Source organism: Staurois parvus, unplaced genomic scaffold (genome assembly GCF_062004578.1).
Source record: "Staurois parvus isolate SC_StPar_1 unplaced genomic scaffold, SC_StPar_1.0 ptg001134l, whole genome shotgun sequence".
In the NCBI taxonomy this organism is placed as follows: domain Eukaryota; kingdom Metazoa; phylum Chordata; class Amphibia; order Anura; family Ranidae; genus Staurois; species Staurois parvus.
The window spans coordinates 2,542,153-2,569,231 of record NW_028318930.1 but is presented as its reverse complement, the minus strand read 5'-3'; the positions used below and the strand labels follow the sequence as shown (position 1 = coordinate 2,569,231).

Here is a 27,079-nt window from a genome sequence, read left to right as displayed (position 1 = left end):
AAAGCTCATTCACAGCAGCTCACACACTGAAACATGGCTACTCTGGTGTACATTTTGTAGGGACGGTGCAATGCATTGCTCCAGTGCATCACATTGTTGACAAAAAATGCCACTTTGTACACTGCAGTGAGTTGTGAGGCATTGCAGAGCAGTGACATGCCACAGTGTATTGGGTTTATAGCACACGGCATCTCAGACTCTGCAATGTAAATCTGCACATTTCCCCCTCACCCAGAAAGGCCCAGGTGCTGCATACAGCCATCCATTGTCATAAACAGCTGTTCTCGGGTATACTCCGGTATATCTGAATACAGCCATTCATGTCTATGGGCAGCTGTATACATTGCAGGGCCTGATATACCATGTCCTGCACAAAGATGAATGCATGCTGCATTTTTACACAGTACATGCCAATGTGCATGTATGGTGTGAACAGAGCACATGGAAAACATGCACTTGTATTGATTTATGAAGAGCAACACAATTCAACAGACATGGTTTGAAAAATCCCTATCTAAAGTATGAGAGAGTAAGGGCTCTTTTACATAGGCAGTAAAAACTGGCAGCTGAGCCACAGTTTTACCATTCACCTACCTGAATACTAACATTTCAGCCAGATTGGGCTGTACACTTGTGGCTGTAATGCTTTGCTTCGTGGCTGCAGCAATTTTACCTTGGTCAGCACTTTTCACTCCCCTGTCGCTTTACTCAACTGCCAGGAGCAAAAGGAGTCCTTTGTAAGATACAAGTTGCAGGTCATTCCCTATATAACATCATTGATTGGCCATGACCTGCACCTCCATACTCAGATTTGGCAAGATAAGTTCACCTTTGGAGCATGTTACATGTTCCACTCGGTTTTAGGGTGGAACATGTAACATGTTCCCATAGTTTCAGCCATGCCCGCTGCCCCCCTCCCTCTTACAGATAGTACGGGGAAACTTCTCCCTGTACTATCTGTCAGACTTGAAAACAGCGAGGCCATGCGGGGTGTCGCCCACACGGTCGCATCAATCATTCACAAAGCTCTGTGAATGAGTGCCTACAATGCCCAGCAGTCTTAGCGGCTGTGGGCTTGTAGTTTTCAATGAACTACCTCGGCGCTGTGAAGCACAGTGACAGTTCATTGAACCTTCCTGTCAGTATATTTGCTTGACCGTACGTCTTGTACGGCAGATATTCTGACAGGTCTGAAGGAGACCTGCATGGCATCATTGCTTTCCAGGCTCTTTTTGGACAAAAATAATATGCACGTTTTTTTTACCTGCAAAAAATGTGCATTTAATAATTTTGTCCAAAAGGTGAACTTATTCTTTAAGGCCCAGTCACATGGCTGGTGGGTGGAAAGAAATCTGCAATTCCTTCCCTAAAACTGGAGAGTGCAAAATCTGGTGCAGCTCTGCACAGAAACCAGTCAGCTTCCAGGTTTTAGTTTTGTTTTTTGTCAAAGCTTAAAGCGATACTCACCCTAGGTTCACATCTGTGCGAGTGGTGCCGCTGTGGATCCGCACGAAAATCCATGCAGCCGCACCACCCGCACAGAGAAACGCGGACCCGCAGGCGGGTGCCATTAGTTCTAATGGCACGCCGCCCACACTGGAAAACGCAACCATACTGGGAACCGAGGTTCCCATGCTGGCTGCGTTTTCCAAAGAAGTGCAGGGACTTCTTCTGTGCGTGGCACGGGAGTCCATTCAAATGAATGAGCGCTCGTGCCCGTGCAAAATGCGGCCCGCACGGCCGCATATATGTGAACCGGAGGTAAAGGTTCTTTTTCATTTTTTCTTTTGTGTGTAAAATAACAAACATGTCTATACTTACCTGCTGTGTGTAGTGGTTTTGCACAGGGCAGCCTGGATCCTCCTCTTCTTGGGTCCCCTGCAGGCTCTCCTGGCTCCTCCTTTCTGTCAGGTGCCCCCATAGCAAGCAGCTTGCTATGGGGTCACCCGCTGCTCCGTGTGTCCATTCACACATGGAGCCGTGGCTTGGCCCCCTGTCTCCTCATTGGCTGATTGGCTGTGATTGACAGCAGTGGGAGCCAATGGCTCCTGCTTACTGTTTCAGCCAATGAGGAGGCAGAGACCCAGGACAGTCGTGGCTGTCATCCACATCGCTGGATCTCCATGGGGCTCAGGGAAGTATTGAGGGGGCTGGGGGCTTTGCTGCACACAGGTTTTTTACCTTCATGCACCACATGTATGAAGGTAAAAAACCTTAAACCTTTACAACCACTTTAATTGAACAATCTGATGTTAGAAGCTGATTGGCTGCCATGCACAACTGCATCAGATTTTGCACTCTCTGGTTTTAGTAAATCAGCCCGTGTGCAAACAGCCTTGGTCAGGAGCGGATTTGTACCTTGTAGAAATTGGTGGCTAGCGCCACCGCTGTTAACATGATTGTCCCCAGACGCAGATAGTTTCATGGTCCTGGCTGCACACAATCTGGATGCAGCTAATTGTCCTGTTGGTATGTTGTCAGAGCAGAGTGCTGCTGTGTCCAGATGCAGAGCCACAATTCTGAATGAAATGAGGCGCCTGGCCCTGAGCAGAGTGGTGTAGGAGCAAAGGACAAGTATGTTTATGCTGTGAAGGGATTTGCACTTTAAACTTGGCTCTTTGCTCCTTGTAGTATTTCATTGCATTGCCCCATTTGTGTAAGAAGCTGTTGTCCAGATCACGCGTCACAGTGCATACACTTTCAAAGTTCTCTTTCTGAAAAGTTTTCTTATTCCAAAATTTTGTAGCATTTTCTTAACTCTGCAACAATTAATCACCTTTGTAAAGCCCTTTGAACCTCACTTTTGCTGTGGCAGGTGTTATATACAGATATCTAGCACATTTCTTGGCATTTGTACTTTGCCCCTATCTGTTTAGCAATGGCTAGCACATTTTATTTTTTTTGGTTCACTTTGAAGTTGTCATTCTAGTACTTCACAGGGCATCAGTGGTGTTGATACCTTTTGGTCAGACAGGACTGCTCATATTATTATTATTATTATTATTATATTATATATATATAAATTATATTATTATTATTATAATATTATATTATCATATGCTGCCTTAGTGCTGCTGCCTAGTTAATATCATCATCATTATTATTCCGGAAATATAGCACCAACACTTTCTGCAGCACTTTACAAAACAAGGGAGACAGTTACAGTTACAGTCCTCTATTAAGTGTGTTGCAGTATTGCATACTCCTTGCAGAAGTCCCATGTGCTTATAAATCAGATGTCCATTAACAGTACATAATAATAGTGCGCAGGTCCAGTCGTGAAACATTATTATTATAATACAGTATTTATATAGTGCCAAAAAGTTTGCTCAGCGCTGTACATTGTAGTGGGGGACAGTACATGACACAATACAGTAACAATACAATACACGAGGGGTTCGAGGGCCCTGCTCTTTTGAGCTTACAATCTAGGAGGGAGGGGGTAGAGGTACAGGAGGAAGTGGCTGTGGGGGATGGAGTGGTAGGAGGAGTGGAGGCGATCGGCTGTTAGGTGAGGGCAGGGTAGGCTTCCCTGAAGAGATGGGTTTTCAGGGTGCGCCTAAAGGTGAGGAGGGTAGGTGACAGTCTGATGGATTGGGGTAGTGAGTTCCAGAGGATGGGGGAAGTCCTGGAGAAGTCCTGGAGTCGGGCATGGGAGGAGGAGACCAGGGAGCTAGAAAGTAGGAGGTCTTGTGAGGAGCGAAGAGTACGTGTTGGGTGGTATTTGGATATCAGGTCGGTGAGGTAGTTTGGGGCAGTATTATGAATTGCTTTGTATGTCAATGTTAGTAGTTTGAATTTAATGCGTTGGGCAATCGGAAGCCAGTGGAGGGAATGACAGAGGGGGGTGGCAGATATGGAACATAAATTCAATGGTGCATAAAACTTCCTGTGCCTTCACCATCTAGTGAATACCTCCACCATCACAAAGCACTTACCAGACCCCACGTTACAGAGTTTGACCTGTTGTTGGTAAGTGTTTTGTGAAGGTGAAGGCATTCACTGGATGGCTAAGGCTTGTGGTGATATATGCACAATTGGATTTATCTTTCACGACTGGACATGTGCACTATTACTATTTGCTATTAATGGACGTATGTTCTATTGGGATATATGACTTCTGTAAGGAGTATGGAATAGTGCCACACACGTACGTGAGGAGGGAACATAGCCACACACTTTCTTTCATTAGATTGTTTTGGGCAAAAGAATAGTGCGCAGACTAGATATTCAAGGAAAACCAGTGCCAAGAGATATGGGTTTGTTACCATGGCTGACGTTCTTCTAGAAGTATTATTTTCTTGGCTGTCCCTGGCTTCTTGGTCATTAATAATTTTGCAGCAGATAGTCATGGCTCCCACTCTGCACACTTGTTCTGGCTGGTGACTCAAAAAGTACTGAAGACATTGAATTAGAATGACAGCCCATCAGCTAGCACTTTCAAAAAGGGAAATTGGCAGTGCACCCTAAATCTTTCTTTCAGTGGAGGTTTACTTTACGGCCTCGTTTCGACTTAATCTGCTGTCTGAATAAAAATCTGCATCAGGTCTGTATTCAGACAAAAAGACAGGTGGGTGTTTTATCCCGTTTTAAGTTTTTAACCTCCTAATTACTGGACAACCACACTTCAACCGGGCACATTGTGCTTCCTCAGCAGCGACAGGCTGAGTGGTTGAGGGGCAGTTAAAACATGGCTCAACTATAGGGAGTTTTTCTGCCCCCAACTGCAAGTGTAAATGTGCTCTTAATGATCAATCTTTCATCAGGAGTGGTTTTCAAGGGGTATCTGTTGCTGTAGACTTGAAAATGGCCAGATCAAATGACAGATGGTTCATGACCAACATTAAAATTGGCTTAATTGGAACATTGGAAGCAGAACATCATTAGGCACTGTATAGGAGTTAGTTAAGAATATACCGTTTGTATCCAAGATGTTGGGAACTGGTGTACCATTAACAACATTTAATGGTCTGATGCAAGTTAGATCCAAAATAACCAGTACCAGGTAAATGCTAATTACACATTTTAGATATCGGTTAGAAGCTACGAATTTTTGGAGTAGGCAGGGTTATGGCAGGGAGTTTACTTGATGGCTTACTTGGCAGGAAAAATAAGCAAGCACTTATAATAGGAGGCTTGCAAATTGCCACTTACCTCACAGAAGACAGTTTAATTGTGACTGCTAATAAATCCCAAAAACCACTATTATAATGTAATATGATGCCTCCCCAATACTCCTATGTGTTCTTTATCGTTTAATTCAATTTAATTCAATTTAATTCAATTGACCTACCCACAGGTATGTTGGCTGGAACCAGAGCAGACAGCTGGAAAGAAGAAGCCTTACATGTATACACAGGGCCAGGCTGTCCTAAACCGCTGCTTTTTTCCGTGCTTCGATACACCTGCCGTTAAAAGCACCTACTCAGCAGATATAAAGGTTAGTACATTCTAGACTGTTACAGAAATCATTGTTCTGTCATTGTATTTTGTCTTTCTTACATTGTTACCTAAGCTGATTAAAATATTGACACTACCTATACTAACCACTTGCCCTCCAGAGGATTTACCCCCCCCCCCTTCCTGACCAGGCCATTTTTTGCATTCTGGCACTGCGTTACTTTAACTGACAATTGCGCGGTCAAGCAATGCTGTATCCAAATTAAATTTACTTAATTTTTTCCCCCACGAATAGAGCTTTATTTTGGTGGTATTTGATCGCCTATGCGATTTTTATTTTTTGCGCTATTAAAAAAAAATTAAAAAGACCGACAATTTTGAGAAAAACAGTAGTTTTGCCTTTTTGCTATTAAACATGTCCAGTAAAAAAAAAAAATAATTAATCATAAATTTAGGCCAAAATGTATTCTGCTACATGTTTTTGCTAAAAAAAAAACCCAATACGTGTAAATTTTACAAATGGAGGTATATCTACTGGGAGTTTTTATTTTATTTTTTATTTTTACTAGTAATGGCGGCGATCAGTGACTTATAGCGGGACTGCGGCACGCATTCTGACACTGGGGGAAACTGATTTTTTGTCACTGACATCCCCAGTGACACCAATACAGTGATCCGTGCTAATAAAAAGCAATGACACTGGGCAGGAAGGGGTTAACATCTGGGGCAATCAAAGGGTTAACAGTGTGCTGTTTTACATGAAGTGCTGTGTGTGTTTTACTAGGGAGAGCTTGTCCGTGCTGGAAGGAGAGAGATTTGACATCCCTAGCCGCTAATGGCAGCGTGCACCCCCTACATGGAAATGAAAATCATTTGTGTATATATACGTGATTTTGCGCAGTCCTGCCCCCATGTAGCAGTAGTGCTACTATAGAACAGCGGGAAAGCGGTTAATGCTCAAAAACTCCTCTGCTGAATGCGACTTTGCTGTGTGTGTGTGTGTTTTTTTTTTTTTTTTTTTTTTTTTTTTCTGCCTCTAAACACCTGCAAATGCCTATAGTGTGTATGGACTCATATGCTACCATGAAGGGTCATTAAGAGGCAGAAAAAAAAGCTCAAACACCTGTCAAAGTGGCGTTTTTGAGCTCGATTGTGCAGGAAGCCTACACAGTTATGTGCTGTAACACAGTTTTTCAGTCTGAGTTACTCACAGCTCCCCGTCTGCTTCTCTATCTCCCATAGACTTGTGGATGTCAGCTACTTCCTTGTTCCAGGTTCAGCGTTCATTCCTGTCTAATAATCTCCTACTGACATCCTCACTCCTTTCAATTTGTTCAGCTGCTTGTATACACATCTTGAAATCTGCCCTCTCGCCTCTAGATTCTCCTTTTGAAGTAGACTGGAAACCTTTGATGCTAGGAGCAAAAAGACAGAAGGGACATCCTCCTCCTTGCAATTAAATTATAATAAAACCATTCTCACAATACCATAGTGTTTTCCTCCTGGATAAGAATAACTTCCTATGCTTTCAGTGCCGTCAGCTCAAACTGTTAACACAGGCAACCACAATACAAGAGAGATTTGGTAAAAATGTTAAAAGGTATAAAAATACTTATAGGTATGTTACGTCAATAGATTGCGCATAGACGACAGATTTTGATGCATTTTAGACATACTATAACCTTCCTCAGGAAAAAAATGGATCTATACCTCTCCAACTCTCCTCCTCTCTTAAGCCTCTTGCACATGGACACCTAAAAATGCCATGTTTTAGGTTTTCAGGCATGTTTATTCTTTTTTTTTTTTTCTTTTTGTCTACTGATCTAAATGCAGACCATTGTTTTGAATAAACTTGTGCTGTGTATAGACCAGTTAAAAAAAAAAAAAAAAAGCAAAAGTTTGCATTATTCGATAGCATTTTCCATGTGTACAACACACCCCAAGGAAAGCTAGAAGAATTTTTTACATGCATGTATACGTACATGCAATGAATGCACATGTTTATTACACAGCCTACCCTTGCACTTTTATGCAGAAATTTTCTGCCAAAAGTCTGATGTTCGTACATCAGTACCGTGTGCAAGTACCCTTCCTCTATTTTGTTTCCAAGCCTCAGACCCAGTTGTGGCTTGGAATCTCACTATTAGGAGCAGGAACTGCTGTGTTTTATACTACTGCTTTTATTAAGTACAGTAAAAAAGCTTTTTTTTTTTTTTTTTTTTTTTAAACTGTGGCACATTGTTTGCATGTTTAAGGATCTTCTGATTTGCTGGAGGTTTTCCCCTTTGCACAAGACACTGCTTATGCTGTGGGCTTTAGAACTACAAGTATCTCTGAAATAATTTCATGGTACAGTAAACCACAAGGTGGAACTCCTGCCCACATGTCACATTGCGATTGTGTCTGCATCCACTTCTGTGGGCGGAGCCTCCCCCATGACGTCATCACATATAGGAACCGGAACTTGCTGTTATCCATGCCGGCTTGGTGATTGATTCGCATATGCATGTCTTTTGTCTGTAAGTGCATTTTCATATACTATTAAATGTGTTGTGATTTTACACCATGAGGAGTGCTCTATCTGCTTATCTTGCATGTATATACTTCTGCTGTGAATTTTATCATACACCTGAGGAGCGATACTGGCAACCAGCCAAGGTGGAGCATATAGAGCGTTTATCTGAATAAGGGGGTATTTTAATCTGGTAAGCCTGCATCTTATTTGCACTGCGGAGATGGGTAGCGCTGGTGCTAGTGGATGAAGAGAAGAGCACTGAATGCTGACATATTTCAGTTCACTCACTGTGGACTTCTAATCTTTAATTTTCCACTATTAATTTATGCTGATATATTTCAATACATTCACTGTGGACTTTGAGTTTTTATCTTTTATTATATTTTTTTATTTATGTGATGGTTGCTTTGAGACATGTATTCAGTTTACTTTTGGTGATTTTATTTATTATTATTGTTTGTATATATTATAATAATAATCACTGTATAGCGCAACACATTACACTTCTATGGGCTGCCTACACGTAGCCCCGAGGTGGATGTAGAAGCAGCGAAAAAGCATCTCTACATGGAGGACGGGACTCTGCATCCATCTAAATGAGCCATTAGATATGGCCTACATGTCAGGGCAACATTTCTGTAAAGTAGTGTTTCTCAACCTTTCTAGTCGGGACGCCCTTGAAAAGTATGTTCAGTTTCGAGGCACCCCTGTCCAAGGCTTGGTTCACGTTACTGTGTGTCGCGGAATGCATGCAAAATCATGCTCGTTCCTGACACACAGACAAATGCTCTGCTCTTTGGGGGTGTCCTCAGTTGTTAAAGGTACCCCGCACATTGACAAACGCAGGGTGTTTTTGGTGTGGCACAATTTTAAAAGAAAGGTCAGGGACTTCTTTCTCTGCATTTCTGTGGATAGGGCAGTCCACTTAAATCAATGGGCTGCTGTACACACAGCTTGCAGCCACACAGATGTGAACCAACGGCTTGCTCATATATGAGGTTGGGGCAGTAAAAACACACGGTTGAACTGTTTTTACCACTCCCAATTGCTCCCCCTTTAGCTGCAGAGGTAGCAGCTGGGGGTGTACACATGATGTGGCCATGACTGGATGTATACCCCCAGGTGCATGGGACTGCACTGCAACCATCCTGCAACCGTGTGCATTACACCTGGTTGTGGTGTGATGCTGCATCTATAGGGTTAAAACAGGTGGTGAGGAAGCAACATATTGCCACCTGCCAAATGCCTCTGAAAAGTAATCTGAGCATGGATTGCTTTCCAGAGGAGCAGTTATGAACAAGCCCTAAAAAAGCAGTTCTGATATTACAGGAATAGGGGGTCAGCATTAAAAGTAGTGTGCATACAGACACTCTCTCACACACAAGGACACATATATACACACACGCACATACAGACACACGGACCTATGTATATACACACGGACACACTGTCACACAAGGACACATGTACACACATGGACACGTGTGTACACACAAACACATACAGACAACAACTCACACATGTACACACACAAGGGCGTATGTATGTGTGTGTATATGTATAATATATATTTTATACATACACACGCACTCAAGGACACGTGTGTGTGTGTGTGTGTGTGTGTGTGTATATATACACACATAAACACACATATGTACATACGCATACATACATACACACACACACACACACACACACACACACACACGGACACATGTATACACACACACGGACATGTACACACAGACACCTTTATAAAGCCTTTTAAAAAGTTGCAGTACGGTACCTTCCTTCACATAGCCGGCTATTGTTCTGCAGGGGGAGGCAGAGAGCACAGCAGGCACTCCCCCTGGTTGAGGGAGGCTGCTGTAAAGGCACAAAAGTATAAAGTAAATTGCTTGTGTATATTGATCATTGAACCCGTGCTGTTAAGATTCAGTCATCTCCGCTCTCACAGTTGATTTTTTTTTAATTTGTGTTTGCAGGTTCCTGAGGGTTTCACTGCAATTATGAGCGCCAATAACTGGGATCGTAATGGTGATACATTCATCTTCAAAATGACACAACCTATTCCTTCCTATCTTGTTGCTCTAGTAGTTGGGGATATTGTTTCTGCAGAAGTGGGGCCCAGGTATGGGATGATATTTAATCAGAGCTCTTTTTGCATTCAGTTTTTTACAGCATTGCACTGAAAAACAATCTGTTGTTTTTAGGAGCAGGGTTTGGGCAGAACCATGCTTGATTGATGCTGCCAAAAAAGAATATAATGGTGTAATTGAGGAGTTTCTAACTGTAGGTGAAAAACTCTTTGGGCCTTATGTATGGGGCAGGTGAGTTTCTGGTCATTTTTGTTCTCTTTCAGACATTTAGCACTTCTGTGTTTCTATGTGTATAATGGTTCAAGTACAACTGAATGTGTTTGGAAAAAAAAAAAAAAAAAATATATATATATATATATATATATATATACATACTTTTTTTTTCTAGTTTTAGATAGCGTGAAGAGTGATTAGAACACCTGCCAGGTTTTTATTGCTGTCTCCTTTGGGGGGGATTCACCATTTTGAGTGGGCACCAGAACGGGAATAGATGGGAAATCTTTCTTTTTTTAATGTGAGGAAACTACAAATGTTTCAAGTAATGATTGTTATTGTAAAATGGTCAATACATTTTCTGAATGGTTGCACTAGTTCTGATGATCCTGGTGACTACCTTTTGGAAGGATTTTCAAACTTCCAACTTCTTTTGTGACTATGAGAAAGGAAGTAAAGGGATATATCACCAATGGGACACCGTTAGCAATAGAGGTTATCATCTCTTGTTTAAATACAGAAAAGAATTCCTACAGTTCTACATTAAGTCTAGGTTTTAAAGGATCACTTTACATTTAAAACAAATTAACTCTTTGTAAATATAAAAAGGAGTATCAAACAATTATATGCTGACAACTCCCAAATCTGGCTTCCTTTTCTCTGTAATGAACTTACTGACTTATTGGCATTGATGTTACACCACTTTCCCAACTTCTATCAGTCCAAAACTGAGTTCCTAATATTCCTCCTCTCATGTCCCCAGCTAAAAACTGTACTTTTAGCTTCTCTGTCAGTTCATCCCTCCCAATTGTATTTGTATAATTTTGCCCATTTTAATTGTAAGTTTGCAAGAGCAATGCCCCACTAAACCTTCTGTATTGTAAATGTACTGTTTGCTTTTTGTTTTGTAAGGCGCTGCCCAGCCTGTTGCCAGTATATAAATACTGTATAATATAGTGCTTTAGTCCTTTGCTAGTCCATTATTTTGCTGTGCTTTGAAAGCTGTCATCACAGACCCAGGCCACTTATAAACATTGCCCTCAGCTTGTCTGCACTGTAATAAATAGGAACAAGGAAGAAATCTGCCTTGCATACCATTTCATCTCCATGTGACTGAAGTGGCTCCTTCAGTAAATCGGCCTCATTCTGCAGTGCTTTTAAAGAAAACCTTGAGCCCCTCACTGCAGCCTGTTCCAAAAGAACATTCATTTTAATGTTCCTGGGCAGTAGTAGTTGGCCACGTGTCCTTAAGACATATCACCATACATGCCTAAAATACAGTATGTTCTTTTAAATAAATATATTATTTTTATAACTTGTATTTTTCCTATTAAAGGAGTACACAGAGTTTTCTGCTTAAATTTTAACCAGCCCCTCTAGCCTTCTCTATCAGTGTACATTAAGGCTTTCCTGGCAAATACTGATTATATAGTCTCTTATTCAAACCTGTATGCCATTATAAAGTTTTCAGCTTTTACTGTAAACTGTGACCCGTGACTAACTTTCTGGGTATCTGACTTTTCAGGTATGATGTCTTGTTCATGCCTCCATCGTTTCCATTTGGTGGTATGGAGAACCCTTGTATCACATTTGTCACCCCATGTCTGCTGGCTGGCGATCGTTCTCTGGCTGATGTTATTATCCATGAAATATCCCACAGCTGGTTTGGTAACTTGGTGACCAATGCTAACTGGGGAGACTTCTGGCTGAATGAGGGTTTTACTATGTATGCCCAGCGGAGGATTACCACTGAACTCTATGGTAAAACCTTACAGTATGTTGGTGTCAATGTACAGTATCTCTTGCAGGAATTGATATTCATACTACTTTTTCTATCCAGTGTACATTGTTCCAGTTTGTCTATCTTACATATATACCAGAATAAAATATTTCAGCTCTTGTTCTCTCTACTAACTGACAAGGTTTTAATCCTATTCACAGGCCATGCATACAGTTGTCTAGAAGCAGCCACAGGACGGGCTCTTCTTCGTCAGCACATGGATGCATCTGGAGAAGGCCATCCCTTAAACAAGCTCAGAGTCAAGATTGAACCTGGTGGGTAAAAGCCTTTATTTCCATTACTATTAGCCCCCTTTTTTTTTTTTTTTTTTGTAGGATTCTGGCCTCCTATTTGTGTAAGTATTAAAAGCAAATTGAGTAAAAAGTGAAACCAATCTGAGTTCTATTGCTTTTTTCTTTTAGTATTCTATTAGACTATATTTTATGTTTGCCCAGTGAACCTACCAGTAACACATTTATTATCCTGAAATGACAATGCTCACTTACTGGGCTAACAACGCTGAGGTTATACTACAGTAAAGGTAGTGACCTTTGTTACCAGCCAACTGGATTTCTGCCAAGATCAAAAGGTGTTTTTCTGTATTTTGTGTTTTTGTTTTTTTTTTTTTTTTTTTTTTCTTTTCCTGTGCCCATACATGAAGTCTACTCACAGGACTCACTCAGTGAACAGGCAGTCAGTTGTCCATGGAGCCTTGAAGGAAAACATGGCTGTGAGAAACCTCTACCAAACAGTTTTTATTGGTGACTTCTGTCATCTTGCTTAAGCGCTGAAATTAAATAAACATGCAGGATGGGAATTCAGACTTCCCTCGTTGAATACTTGTTTCCCTGATAGACTAGTCTGAAAGGAGACTGAGAAAACATGACAATAGGTCAGGGGAATAACCCAAATAATTGTCAGTTTGGTATCAGTTTGTCTTCATACACATGGGTTCATACAAATGCATGGTGAACTGTTCTAAAATGTATCTCATCTACTCTAGTAAACTATACTTTAATTTCATTGTGTTTGTAGTTTTGTTTAACCACCTCCCGCCCGCCATATAGTACAATGACGGGCGCAAGGTGGTTCTCTCGTTCTGGGAGGACGTCATATGATGTGGTGATCGGCGGTGCGCTGTGTCCCTCGGATACAGCGGATTACCGATCAACGGAAAGAGCTGAAGATGTCAGCTCGGTCATGTGATCAGCTGTTTCCAATCACAGCTGATCACATGTAAATAGGGAAATGCCAGTTATCGGCATTTCTCTCCTCACGAGCTGTCACGCTGACAGCTCGAGAGGAGAGCAGAGCTGGTAATTGGCATTCCGCAGAGGGGACATGTGCACTGATCATCAGGGCACTGATGATCAGTGTGCCATGATGATCTGTGTAGCCCCAGCAGTGCCACCTGCCAGTGCCCATCAGTGCCACATCAATGCCACATATCAGTGCCCATCTGAGCTGCCTTTCAGTGTCACCCATCACTGCCAGTCAGTGCCACCTATCAGTGCTGCCAATCAGTGCCAGTCAGTGCCGCCTATCAGGGCCAGTCAGTGCTGCGCATCAGTGCCACCTATCAGTGCCATATAGGAGTGCTGTCTTTCAGTGCCCATCAGTGATGCCTGTCAGTGCCCATCAGTGCCACCTACCAGTGCCTCCTCATCAGTGTCCTTCAGTGCAGCCTATCAGTGCCCATCACTGCAGCCTCATTAGTGCACATCAGTGAAGGAGAAAAATCACTTATTTACAAAATTGTATAACAAAAACTAAGAAAAAACTTTTTTTTTTTCAAAATTTTCAGTGGTTTTTGGTTTGTTTAAGAAAAATATAAAAAACCCAGAGGTGATTAAATACCACCAAAATAAAGCTCTGTCACAAAAAAAATTATAAAATTTCATATGGGTACAGTGTTGCATGACTGCGCAATTGTCATTCAAAGTGTGACAGTGCTGAAAGCTGGAAATTGGCCTGGGCAGGAAGGGGGTATAAGTGTCCGGTAGGCAAGTGGTTAAAATGTAACACTTTTTTTTCCCTGAAATACAATAAATGTCTGAGCTACGTTTATGAGAGGTTCACTTGTATTTAGAAGTCTTGCAAATTGTGACTGTATCTGTGTTATACCAAGAAATGAGTTTTTATTGATAAAGAACATGCTAGTAAAAATAACATATACATTTAAGGTAATATGCTTTAATATGTATTTTCTGTGTTTTCTGTGCAGGAGTGAATCCAGATGACACATACAATGAGACCCCTTATGAGAAAGGATTCTGCTTCGTATCTTATCTTGCTTACCTTGTTGGGGATCAAAGTAAATTTGACACTTTTCTTAAGGTAAATGTAGATGTAGGGACATACAGACTATTGAGAATTAAAGTTCCTATCAGGTATTAAAAATCCTAAATACATTGTAAAAGGATTGTGCAGTATACAGTACTGTGCAAAAGTTTAGGCACTTGTGAAAAATGTTGTAAAGCTAGGATGCTTTCAAAACTAATGGCATCATTTTTAATTGTGTAACCTACAAAGTGCATAAACAGAAAAAAAATCTACATCACATCATTGTTTGGTGTGCCCATCCTTGGCTTTTTAAAATAGCATCAGTTCTCCTAGGTATAGAAGTACAGTTTTTAAGGACCTTGACAGGTAGCTTGTTCAAATATCTAGCAGAACTAACCACAGATCTTCAGTCTCAGTTGCTTATATCTGTCCATGTAATTCCAGACAGACACAATGATGTTGAGATTAGGGCTCTTTGGGGGCCATACCATCTCTTCCACGATTCCTTTTTCTTTGTTTTACTGAAGATAGTTCTTTATAACTTTGGCTTTATATTTGGGGTCTCATTGTTCTGCTGCAAAATGAATTTTGGACCAATCTGACCCCTCCTACACAATTTATTATGTTTAATTTGATGATTATACTTTACCTACATGTTATCTTGATCATTATCACCCATCTGGTATAATTTTTTGTTTGCTCTCATCTTCTCATACCTATAAGTAAAATAGGTCAAATCAGGCCCTCTCTAAGGGGGTTATGTACCACCAGCTCAGCTCTTACTGGCTTTTCAAATGGGTTTATGTACTTCCAATTTGTACCCGACCCCACTAAATGTCATTCAGAGATATGATTCATATGGTATTCTCCAATCCCCTATAAATACACTCAAAAAATAAAGTCAATCATAGTTCTTTCTGATAAAAGTTTCTTTTTATTAACCACTTCAATACTGAGCACTTTTACCCCCTTCCTGCCCAGGGCAATTTTCAGGTTTCAGCTCCCTCACACTTTGAATGACAATTGCACAGTCATGCAACAGAGCTTTTGAGTATAGGGCGGGCGGCAAGTGGTTAAATAAAAAAAAAAATAAAATGCACTCACAATTTATTGTGCACTGTTCTGGTGCACCACATAATTAACACCTACACTGTTCATTTTGAACAATCTATGGTATAATTTTCTACTGTGAATAAAATATGGGTTTATGCAAATCATTGAATTCTGTTTTATACAGATTGTATACAGTGTCCCAACTTTTTTGGAATTCGTGTTATATATCTAGGTACAAAATTGCATGCTTGTGAAATGGTGAAAAGCTAAGACGCCTAAATTGGGCAAAACAATAAATATCTTTCCAGTTGATCGGTTTAAAGCTAAACTAAAATGATGGTCCTGGAATTATTCTTCTGCCAATAGTGTGCATGTAGGATACATTATATGTATAATATAAAATAGGTTTATGTATGTATTTCTATGCTAATTTCTTGCATGTTGTATATGTGTATTAACGGGTTTGTTTTAGTACAGTTTATTTTTTTTAATTGGAATTTTGAAATTTGTTGCTGCAACAAAGAGGATAACGTGCCCTTCTGTGATGCTAAACCCACGTGGTAATATGAGCTTTTTATGAGGGTAGCAGAGTGGACTAAATGGACCACTGACGTTAGAAGGGCTGAGCTGTTCTGGACTCCATTAATGCAGAAAATGGTGAACTAAAGTTCAAAAATCTCCTCCAACTCTTTCCTAACATAGCTTACTGGGTCCCCGACTCTTGAAGACAAGTGAACCCCAGGACCCAAAGGTAAATTGGGACAGTAAAGGGCAGCAATTTTTAGTAGTCTGTAGACGTGATTTGGTGGCTTTCAATTCCATTGGTAAGTTAGTAAATCTGAGTGAAAACCATTTAGGCCAGGTTTACGTTGTGACGTTTGTGGTGCCATTTGTATTTGAACCATCTGTGGTGTTGTACATTAAAATAAATGGTGCAGATGCTTTGTGGTGTTTATGGTAGCCTATGGACTGCCTTCCTGCAGTGCACATTAACGCCTGACAACGTACATTAACATGCATGCAGTAATGTACCTGGCATAAAACAAAGTCACAGCTGCTGTTGTGAATTAGAACTAGTTTTTACCCCTTTTGCAACCACTGCTTTAATGGTTTGATTGTCAAAAGTTAAAACCCTAGGTCAAACCCTCAAATGCTTTGGGCTTGTATGACATTGGGGCTGATTGTGTGGGAATTACATGCAGTTGCAAACCTGTGAAACAGCACTGTCAATCTAATTCCCTCCTGTAAAATAGTGGATTCTTCAGAGGGGAAAGGTTTTCATTTCCAAAAAAGTTTTTATAAATACTTGCAAAGTATTTTGTTAACCTACGGGGCATATTTTTTTTTTTCACTAAGTTATTGAAATTGTTTTAGAGCTTGTTTATATATGGGTCAGCTTCTGAAGAGCAATCAGCAGTGGATTGCTTTTCAGATGGCGTTCGACAGGTGGTGAGGAGGCATTTTGTTGCCCCCTCAACTCCTGTTTAAGGCCCTAAAAATCCACACCAACGGGTTAGTTGAATATGTAATATTTGGCGCATAAGATCATTTTTGCAAAGAATTGCAGACTTGGCTTGTGTGCATCCCCTGTCTTCTTCCATTGCACCTTTAAGGGGAGTGATTTAGGCCAGAAAAAATACAGCTTGACCACATGTTTTCAGGTGGAAAGTATTTTTGAAGTACCGTATGTTTGAAGGTCTGTTCTGTTAATTGGTACGCTGCCTTAAAGCAGTATTACATTTGAAAAGAAGAATGAGAAGGTAATGGTTCTAGCAAATGCAATGATTATTATCTTTGTTCTTTTTCAGGCTTATGTTGACAAATTTAAATTTCAGAGCATAACTGCTGATGAAGCCTTGGCATTTTATTTAGAGTACTTCCCAGAGCTTAAAGCTAAGAATGTTGATAAAATCAAGGGTACGTCTAAATCAATTCTTAATTCCAGCCCTTGTATTGTATGTAGATATTTTTTTCCTCTATACCTGTACATTCTTTATTTCTGTTTTTTTGCAAAGCATTCATTTACACCAGTCTAGGATTTTTCAAATATACATAATGTGTATAAAACACATATGGATCTTCTCTTCATTGAAAATGCTTATGCTATATTTAGTCTATATTGCAAATCAGAGGCACTTTTGCAGGGTGAGAATCTCAGTCACTGGGCACAATGCATTGGTGGCTGACACACTAAAATTAATGATGGGTCTGTTTGTGCAACTGATTTTTTTTCCATCTCATGAGAAAGCACACCTTTTGCCTCATGTTCAGTTACATGGAGGAGAGAAGTGCAGTCAAAGCAATAAGCACAGGAAAGTTAATAGTTCACATCCTTATTCCTTCTAAACTTAAAAACAAAAATGTAATGACCTAATAAATCCTTTTGTGACACACATGAATCCCCAAATAAATAAATAAGATAAAATAAAAACTCCAATTATTAATATACTCAATATAACTTCCACTAAATTGTGTTTACATAAATCCACACTCAAAAAAATAGACCCAAAAAAAATTATTATTAAATATATAAATTATATATAAGTTTATATATACAATTGTGTTCAATAAACCCAAAGTGTCCAAGTCCCAAAAAAGATTTTTCCTTTCAATCCAGTAAGACAGAAATTGGTTCTAAAACTCCATGATCACCTCAAAGAAAAAAATAGAAAAGAGAAAATTCATAGTGTATTACCCTTTTAAATATAAATATATATACACTCCACTCTGTGCACAACACAAAACGCACCCCCAAAAATTATTCTGTGAAAATTATATCCAATATATATCACAATCCAAATAAAAATAAATAGGTGAAACACAATATAAATAAATAAAATAAAACCCAAATCGTGAAAAAACGTGATCACTCCAATCACAAGTGTATAGTGATACTAGGTACTAGTACCCTCTAAACTCCAGCCAAAAGTGATGCTAGGTACTATTACCCTCTTGCAGTATTTTCAAGCATGGGCTGACATAGGAAATCCGTATCTCTCAATCCTTCGCTTTCATAGATACTCCTCCCAACTCCTCATAAAAGCATAGCACACAGGAGGACACACTCGTGTGTCCTCCTGTGTGCTATGCTTTTATGAGGAGTTGGGAGGAATATCTATGAAAGCGAAGGATTGAGAGATACGGATTTCCTATGTCAGCCCATGCTTGAAAATACTGCAAGAGGGTAATAGTACCTAGCATCACTTTTGGCTGGAGTTTAGAGGGTACTAGTACCTAGTATCACTATTCACTTGTGATTGGAGTGATCACGTTTTTTCACGATTTGGGTTTTATTTTATTTAATTTATTTATATTGTGTTTCACCTATTTATTTTTATTTGGATTGTGATATATATTGGATATAATTTTCACAAAATAATTTTTGGGGGTGCGTTTTGTGTTGTGCACAGAGTGGAGTGTATATATATTTATATTTAAAAGGGTAATACACTATGAATTTTCTCTTTTCTATTTTTTTCTTTGAGGTGATCATGGAGTTTTAGAACCAATTTCTGTCTTACTGGATTGAAAGGAAAAATCTTTTTTGGGAGTTGGACACTTTGGGTTTATTGAACACAATTGTATATATAAATTTATATATAATTTATATATTTAATAATAATTTTTTTTGGGTCTATTTTTTTGAGTGTGGATTTATGTAAACACAATTTAGTGGAAGTTATATTGAGTATATTAATAATTGGAGTTTTTATTTTATCTTATTTATTTATTTATTTGGGGATTCATGTGTGTCACAAAAGGATTTATTAGATTATATACTTTCTAGGGAGAAAGTTGTGATTTTGTGTGAAGGGTTATAATATAGGAGCTTACTGATTGATTGAAAAATGTAATGACGTTTACCGGTCCTCCGATGTGGTGGCTGCATCCTGCAGAAAATACCTGTTGATCTAGACAGAAATGCAATGTCCTTGTCACTTCATGTGACCTGGAAAGGAAACACAAGCACCCTTATCAATCTGGTTTAAACTACTATTCCCATATAATGGAGATGAATAAAGGCAGATTTGTTGGTGCTACTTTGCTGCTGTACAATTCCTATATCTGTGAGCTGAACTGATGTTTTTGGGCTGTTTCTTGCTGAAGGGATCTGGAGGGAATGTCTCTTTTCTGGAGGGGCTGTTATTGGGCTGTCTCTTTGCTATATTGGGCTGTCTCTTTGCTATATTGGGCTGTCTCTTTGCTATATTGGGCTGTCTCTTTGCTATATTGGGCTGTCTCTTTGCTATATTGGGCTGTCTCTTTGCTGGAGGGGATCTCTTTTTCCTATAGTGGGCTGTCTCTTTGCTTGAGGGGATGTCTGTCTGCTATATTGGGCTGTCTCATTGCTGGACTGGGCTGTCTCTTTGCTGAATAAATGGGGATGTCTCTGCTGGATTGGACCATCCCTTTGCTGCATTGGAATGAAATGGCCATCCGAAGGAAGGTAGGGTGAAAAGTTTACCCCCTTTCTGTTACATGCCCATTTCACTGTGAAATGGGCAGGTCAAGGGAGGAGAGGTGAAATGTAGTGGAGGGAGGCTTCATATTTTTTGGCCAAAATATAATTCCTTAGGCCCCTTTCACATGAGGCGGACCTGTCAGTGGATCTATTTGTTCAACGCGGGATCTCCCCGCTGATCCCTGATGTGCAAGTGGATGACAGGTCCATGTTGGAGCGGACACAAACACGGACACGGCCTGCTGATTCCTATGGGACAGTGAGATGGAAACGGATCGCCTGTCCGTTTCCATCCAATCTGATTGAATCGGATACCGGCGGGTGTCAAAGGACACATGTCTGTTGACATCCAGCGCTCCATAGAATACAATGAGGCGTCCGATTGGGTCCACCTGAAAAACGGACAGGTAGACCCAATCGGTCCACCAGTGTGAAAGGGGCCTTAACTGTTAAATCTTGAAAGCACTGATGACTTGGAATACACTCTTCATTTTCAAATATTAAGTTGTAAGAATGTTAAAATAAAATTGGGTGCACTGAAGGACTTGGTGGGATGACAAGTGGGTGGATTCGGTGAGATGGCAAGTAGCCAGGCCCTGGGAAATGTTGGTGCTCAGGCCTGGGGGGACCCAGGCCTAAAGCTGTGTAAGGGGCGTTGACGGCGGGCATCGTGATTGACGTTGGATACACTGCAGGGGACATTCTTTTAGTGTTCTCTTTTAATAAAGGACTTGTCAAAGCCCATGTCCTGTCTTTTTTTCACACTACACTTTTTGTTTTTTTGTGAATGAGTAAGGGTACCATGTGCCCCATACTAATTCACATGGGGGGGGGGGGGGGGGGGAGGCCGGGATCTTGCAGCCCCCTTGTTAAGCTGTCCATGCAAGTGAAACAGGCCAGTGTAAGGATTCAAAAATGAAACAAATCGATTAGAGAGATAGCAGCAACATTAGGAGAGGCCAAATCAACAGATTGGTACATTCTGAGGAAAGAAGAACGCATGGGTGAGCTCAGCAGCATAAAAAGGCATGGACGTCCATGGAAGACAAGTGGTGGATGATCGCAGGAGCCTCTCTATGGTAAAGAAAAACTGATTCACAACATCCAGACAAGTGAAGGACACTCTCCAGGAGGTGGGCGTATCATTGTCAAAGTCTACAATCAACAGAAGACTTCACAAGAGCAAATACAGAGGGTTCACAACAAGGTGCAGACCATTCATAAGTCTGAAGAATAGGAAAGCCAGATTAGGCTTTGCCAAAAAACATCTAAAAAAGCCAGACCATTTCTGGAAAAGTTTTCTTTGGATGGATGAAACGAAGATTAATCTGTACCAGAATGACGGGAAGAAAAAAGTGTGGAGAAGGCTTGGAACAGCTCATGATCCAAAGCACACAACGTCATCTGTACAACATGGTGGAGGCAGTGTGACAGCATGGGCATGCATGGCTTCCAGTGGCACTGGGTCATTGGTGTTTATTGATGATGTGACAAAACAGAAGCAGCTGGATGAATTCTGCAGTGTTTAGAGATATACTGTCAGCCTAGATTCAGCCAAATGCAGCTAAGGTGATTGGACGGTGCTTCAGAGTACACATGGACAATGATCCAAAACACACTGCAAAAGCAACCCAGGAGCTTTTGAAGGAAAAGAAGTGGAATATTCTGCAATGGCCGAGTCAATCACCTGATCTCAACCCCATTGAGCATGCATTTCACTTGCTGAAGGCAAAACTAAAGGCAGAAAGACCTGCAAAGAACAAAAGAAGACAGCTGCAGTTAGAGCCTGGCAAAGCATCAGAAAGGAGGAAACTTAGTCTTTGGTAATGTCCATGGGTTCCAGACTTCAGGCAGTCATTGCCAGTACAGGATTCTCAACAAAATATTGCAAATAAACATTTTATTTATGATTTTAATTTGTCCAATTACTTTTGGTCCTTTGAAAAAGGGGCGATGGCTACTTTTAAGAGCTGTAATTCCTAAACCCTTCCTCCAATTTGGATGTACACACCCTCAAATTAAACCTGAGATTATGCACTTTCAACCCATATTCATTATATAACTATAGCTTGAATATGTTTTAGCAAGTACCGTATTTTTTGCTCCGTAAGATGCATTTTTTCCCCCCAAAAAAGGGGGGAAAATGTCAGTGCCTCTTATGGAGCGAATATAAAGCGACCGGTCCGGTATTTCTGCCGCCGCGATGTCAGAATATCGGGCCGGCCGCTCAGCTCTTCTCTCCTGCAGGACCTTACCTGTCCCTCCCTCCAGCGCTGCAGTCTTCCCGCGCCGTCATCTGCGACAGCCGGGTGCCCACTGCGCATGCGCGAGAAGCGCTGTGCTTTGTGAATGGTCCGGTGTCTTCTGGGACACATGACAGGTCCCAGAAGGCTCCGGGCCATTCACAAAGCGCAGCGCTTCTCGCGCATACGCAGTGGGCACCCGGCTGTCACAGAAGCCGATGCGGGAAGAAGGAGGAAGGACAACTCCGTGGAAGTGGGAGCGGGTACCTGTCAAATTCAAGTACTCGCTCCCCCTCCCTCCTCAAAGGTCCGCAGTCTCTGGTCAGCTCCTTTTACTGTCTGCAGTCTCTGGTCATCCCCTGCACTGTCTGCAGTCTCTGGCCATCCCCTGCACTGTCTGCAGTCTCTGGCCATCCCCTGCACTGTCTGCAGTCTCTGGCCATCCCCTGCACTGTCTGCAGTCTCTGGCCATCCCCTGCACTGTCTGCAGTCTCTGGTCATCCCCTGCACTCTGCAGTCTCTGGTCATCCCCTGCACTCTGCAGTCTCTGGTCATCCCCTGCACCACTGTCTGCAGTCTCTGGTCATCCCCTGCACCACTGTCTGCAGTCTCTGGTCATCCCCTGCACCACTGTCTGCAGTCTCTGGTCATCCCCTGCACCACTGTCTGCAGTCTCTGGTCATCCCCTGCACCACTGTCTGCAGTCTCTGGTCATCCCCTGCACCACTGTCTGCAGTCTCTGGTCATCCCCTGCACCACTGTCTGCAGTCTCTGGTCATCCCCTGCACCACTGTCTGCAGTCTCTGGTCATCCCCTGCACCACTGTCTGCAGTCTCTGGTCATCCCCTGCACCACTGTCTGCAGTCTCTGGTCATCCCCTGCACCACTGTCTGCAGTCTCTGGTCATCCCCTGCACCACTGTCTGCAGTCTCTGGTCATCCCCTGCACCACTGTCTGCAGTCTCTGGTCATCCCCTGCACCACTGTCTGCAGTCTCTGGTCATCCCCTTACTGTACTGTCTCGTGTACTGTCTCCCATTATAATGTACAGCGCTGAGCAAACTGTTGGCGCTATATAAATCCTGCATAATAATAATAATAATAATAATCCCCTGCACCACTGTCTGCAGTCTCTGGTCATCCCCTGCACCACTGTCTGCAGTCTCTGGTCATCCCCTGCACCACTGTCTGCAGTCTCTGGTCATCCCCTGCACCACTGTCTGCAGTCTCTGGTCATCCCCTGCACCACTGTCTGCAGTCTCTGGTCATCCCCTGCACCACTGTCTGCAGTCTCTGGTCATCCCCTGCACCACTGTCTGCAGTCTCTGGTCATCCCCTGCACCACTGTCTGCAGTCTCTGGTCATCCCCTGCACCACTGTCTGCAGTCTCTGGTCATCCCCTGCACCACTGTCTGCAGTCTCTGGTCATCCCCTGCACCACTGTCTGCAGTCTCTGGTCATCCCCTGCACCACTGTCTGCAGTCTCTGGTCATCCCCTGCACCACTGTCTGCAGTCTCTGGTCATCCCCTGCACCACTGTCTGCAGTCTCTGGTCATCCCCTGCACCACTGTCTGCAGTCTCTGGTCATCCCCTGCACCACTGTCCGCAGTCTCTGGTCATCCCCTGCACCACTGTCCGCAGTCTCTGGTCATCCCCTGCACCACTGTCCGCAGTCTCTGGTCATCCCCTGCACCACTGTCCGCAGTCTCTGGTCATCCCCTGCACCACTGTCTGCAGTCTCTGGTCATCCCCTGCACCACTGTCCGCAGTCTCTGGTCATCCCCTGCACCACTGTCCGCAGTCTCTGGTCATCCCCTGTACCGTGTCCGCAGTCTCTGGTCATCCCCTGTACCGTGTCCTCAGTCTCTGGTCATCCCCTGTACCGTGTCCGCAGTCTCTGGTCATCCCCTGTACCGTGTCCGCAGTCTCTGGTCATCCCCTGTACCGTGTCCGCAGTCTCTGGTCATCCCCTGTACCGTGTCCGCAGTCTCTGGTCATCCCCTGTACCGTGTCCGCAGTCTCTGGTCATCCCCTGTACCGTGTCCGCAGTCTCTGGTCATCCCCTGTACCGTGTCCGCAGTCTCTGGTCATCCCCTGTACCGTGTCCGCAGTCTCTGGTCATCCCCTGTACCGTGTCCGCAGTCTCTGGTCATCCCCTGTACCGTGTCCGCAGTCTCTGGTCATCCCCTGTACCGTGTCCGCAGTCTCTGGTCATCCCCTGTACCGTGTCCGCAGTCTCTGGTCATCCCCTGTACCGTGTCCGCAGTCTCTGGTCATCCCCTGTACCGTGTCCGCAGTCTCTGGTCATCCCCTGTACCGTGTCCGCAGTCTCTGGTCATCCCCTGTACCGTGTCCGCAGTCTCTGGTCATCCCCTGTACCGTGTCCGCAGTCTCTGGTCATCCCCTGTACCGTGTCCGCAGTCTCTGGTCATCCCCTGTACCGTGTCCGCAGTCTCTGGTCATCCCCTGTACCGTGTCCGCAGTCTCTGGTCATCCCCTGTACCGTGTCCGCAGTCTCTGGTCATCCCCTGTACCGTGTCCGCAGTCTCTGGTCATCCCCTGTACCGTGTCCGCAGTCTCTGGTCATCCCCTGTACCGTGTCCGCAGTCTCTGGTCATCCCCTGTGGCGTGTCCGCAGTCTCTGGTCATCCCCTGTGGCGTGTCCGCAGTCTCTGGTCATCCCCTGTGGCGTGTCCGCAGTCTCTGGTCATCCCCTGTGGCGTGTCCGCAGTCTCTGGTCATCTCCTGTGGCGTGTCCGCAGTCTCTGGTCATCTCCTGTGGCGTGTCCGCAGTCTCTGGTCATCTCCTGTGGCGTGTCCGCAGTCTCTGGTCATCTCCTGTGGCGTGTCCGCAGTCTCTGGTCATCTCCTGTGGCGTGTCCGCAGTCTCTGGTCATCTCCTGTGGCGTGTCCGCAGTCTCTGGTCATCTCCTGTGGCGTGTCCGCAGTCTCTGGTCATCTCCTGTGGCGTGTCCGCAGTCTCTGGTCATCTCCTGTGGCGTGTCCGCAGTCTCTGGTCATCTCCTGTGGCGTGTCCGCAGTCTCTGGTCATCTCCTGTGGCGTGTCCGCAGTCTCTGGTCATCTCCTGTGGCGTGTCCGCAGTCTCTGGTCATCTCCTGTGGCGTGTCCGCAGTCTCTGGTCATCTCCTGTGGCGTGTCCTCAGTCTCTGGTCATCTCCTGTGGCGTGTCCGCAGTCTCTGGTCATCTCCTGTGGCGTGTCCGCAGTCTCTGGTCATCTCCTGTGGCGTGTCCGCAGTCTCTGGTCATCTCCTGTGGCGTGTCCGCAGTCTCTGGTCATCTCCTGTGGCGTGTCCGCAGTCTCTGGTCATCTCCTGTGGCGTGTCCGCAGTCTCTGGTCATCTCCTGTGGCGTGTCCGCAGTCTCTGGTCATCTCCTGTGGCGTGTCCGCAGTCTCTGGTCATCTCCTGTGGCGTGTCCGCAGTCTCTGGTCATCTCCTGTGGCGTGTCCGCAGTCTCTGGTCATCTCCTGTGGCGTGTCCGCAGTCTCTGGTCATCTCCTGTGGCGTGTCCGCAGTCTCTGGTCATCTCCTGTGGCGTGTCCGCAGTCTCTGGTCATCTCCTGTGGCGTGTCCGCAGTCTCTGGTCATCTCCTGTGGCGTGTCCGCAGTCTCTGGTCATCTCCTGTGGCGTGTCCGCAGTCTCTGGTCATCTCCTGTGGCGTGTCCGCAGTCTCTGGTCATCTCCTGTGGCGTGTCCGCAGTCTCTGGTCATCTCCTGTGGCGTGTCCGCAGTCTCTGGTCATCTCCTGTGGCGTGTCCGCAGTCTCTGGTCATCTCCTGTGGCGTGTCCGCAGTCTCTGGTCATCTCCTGTGGCGTGTCCGCAGTCTCTGGTCATCTCCTGTGGCGTGTCCGCAGTCTCTGGTCATCTCCTGTGGCGTGTCCGCAGTCTCTGGTCATCTCCTGTGGCGTGTCCGCAGTCTCTGGTCATCTCCTGTGGCGTGTCCGCAGTCTCTGGTCATCTCCTGTGGCGTGTCCGCAGTCTCTGGTCATCTCCTGTGGCGTGTCCGCAGTCTCTGGTCATCTCCTGTGGCGTGTCCGCAGTCTCTGGTCATCTCCTGTGGCGTGTCCGCAGTCTCTGGTCATCTCCTGTGGCGTGTCCGCAGTCTCTGGTCATCTCCTGTGGCGTGTCCGCAGTCTCTGGTCATCTCCTGTGGCGTGTCCGCAGTCTCTGGTCATCTCCTGTGGCGTGTCCGCAGTCTCTGGTCATCTCCTGTGGCGTGTCCGCAGTCTCTGGTCATCTCCTGTGGCGTGTCCGCAGTCTCTGGTCATCTCCTGTGGCGTGTCCGCAGTCTCTGGTCATCTCCTGTGGCGTGTCCGCAGTCTCTGGTCATCTCCTGTGGCGTGTCCGCAGTCTCTGGTCATCTCCTGTGGCGTGTCCGCAGTCTCTGGTCATCTCCTGTGGCGTGTCCGCAGTCTCTGGTCATCTCCTGTGGCGTGTCCGCAGTCTCTGGTCATCTCCTGTGGCGTGTCCGCAGTCTCTGGTCATCTCCTGTGGCGTGTCCGCAGTCTCTGGTCATCTCCTGTGGCGTGTCCGCAGTCTCTGGTCATCCCCTGTGGCGTGTCCGCAGTCTCTGGTCATCTCCTGTGGCGTGTCTGCAGTCTCTGGTCATCCCCTGTACCGTGTCTGCAGTCTCTGGTCATCCCCTGTACCGTGTCTGCAGTCTCTGGTCATCCCCTGTACCGTGTCTGCAGTCTCTGGTCATCCCCTGTACCGTGTCTGCAGTCTCTGGTCATCCCCTGTACCGTGTCTGCAGTCTCTGGTCATCCCCTGTACCGTGTCCGCAGTCTCTGGTCATCTCCTGTACTGTGTCTGCAGTCCATTGGTTCAGAATATTTTTTTCTAGTTTTTCTCCTCTAAAACTTAGGCGCGTCTTATGGAGCGAAAAATACGGCAACTGAAAAAAAATAAAATTGTGCGTGTGTCCAAATACACATGGACCTAACTGTGTGTGTATGTATGATGTTTTGTGGCCCTTGGCATCCCTTCTGGTGTAAAGGCAGGAGGAAA

The 27,079-nt window shown here is 44.1% G+C and overlaps 1 protein-coding gene across 1 annotated transcript in view; it reads left to right on the top strand.

Moving 5' to 3' along the window:
- RNPEP (arginyl aminopeptidase) overlaps positions 1 to 27,079 on the top strand; it is a 43,930-nt gene that overhangs the window by 6,150 nt on the left and 10,701 nt on the right. The window contains exons 2-8 of the mRNA XM_089659186.1: positions 5,300 to 5,440; positions 9,901 to 10,046; positions 10,129 to 10,245; positions 11,753 to 11,988; positions 12,169 to 12,282; positions 14,232 to 14,344; positions 17,152 to 17,260. Of these exons, the coding sequence (XP_089515312.1) occupies positions 5,300 to 5,440; positions 9,901 to 10,046; positions 10,129 to 10,245; positions 11,753 to 11,988; positions 12,169 to 12,282; positions 14,232 to 14,344; positions 17,152 to 17,260 (976 nt within the window). The remainder of the gene's footprint in view (positions 1 to 5,299; positions 5,441 to 9,900; positions 10,047 to 10,128; positions 10,246 to 11,752; positions 11,989 to 12,168; positions 12,283 to 14,231; positions 14,345 to 17,151; positions 17,261 to 27,079) is intronic.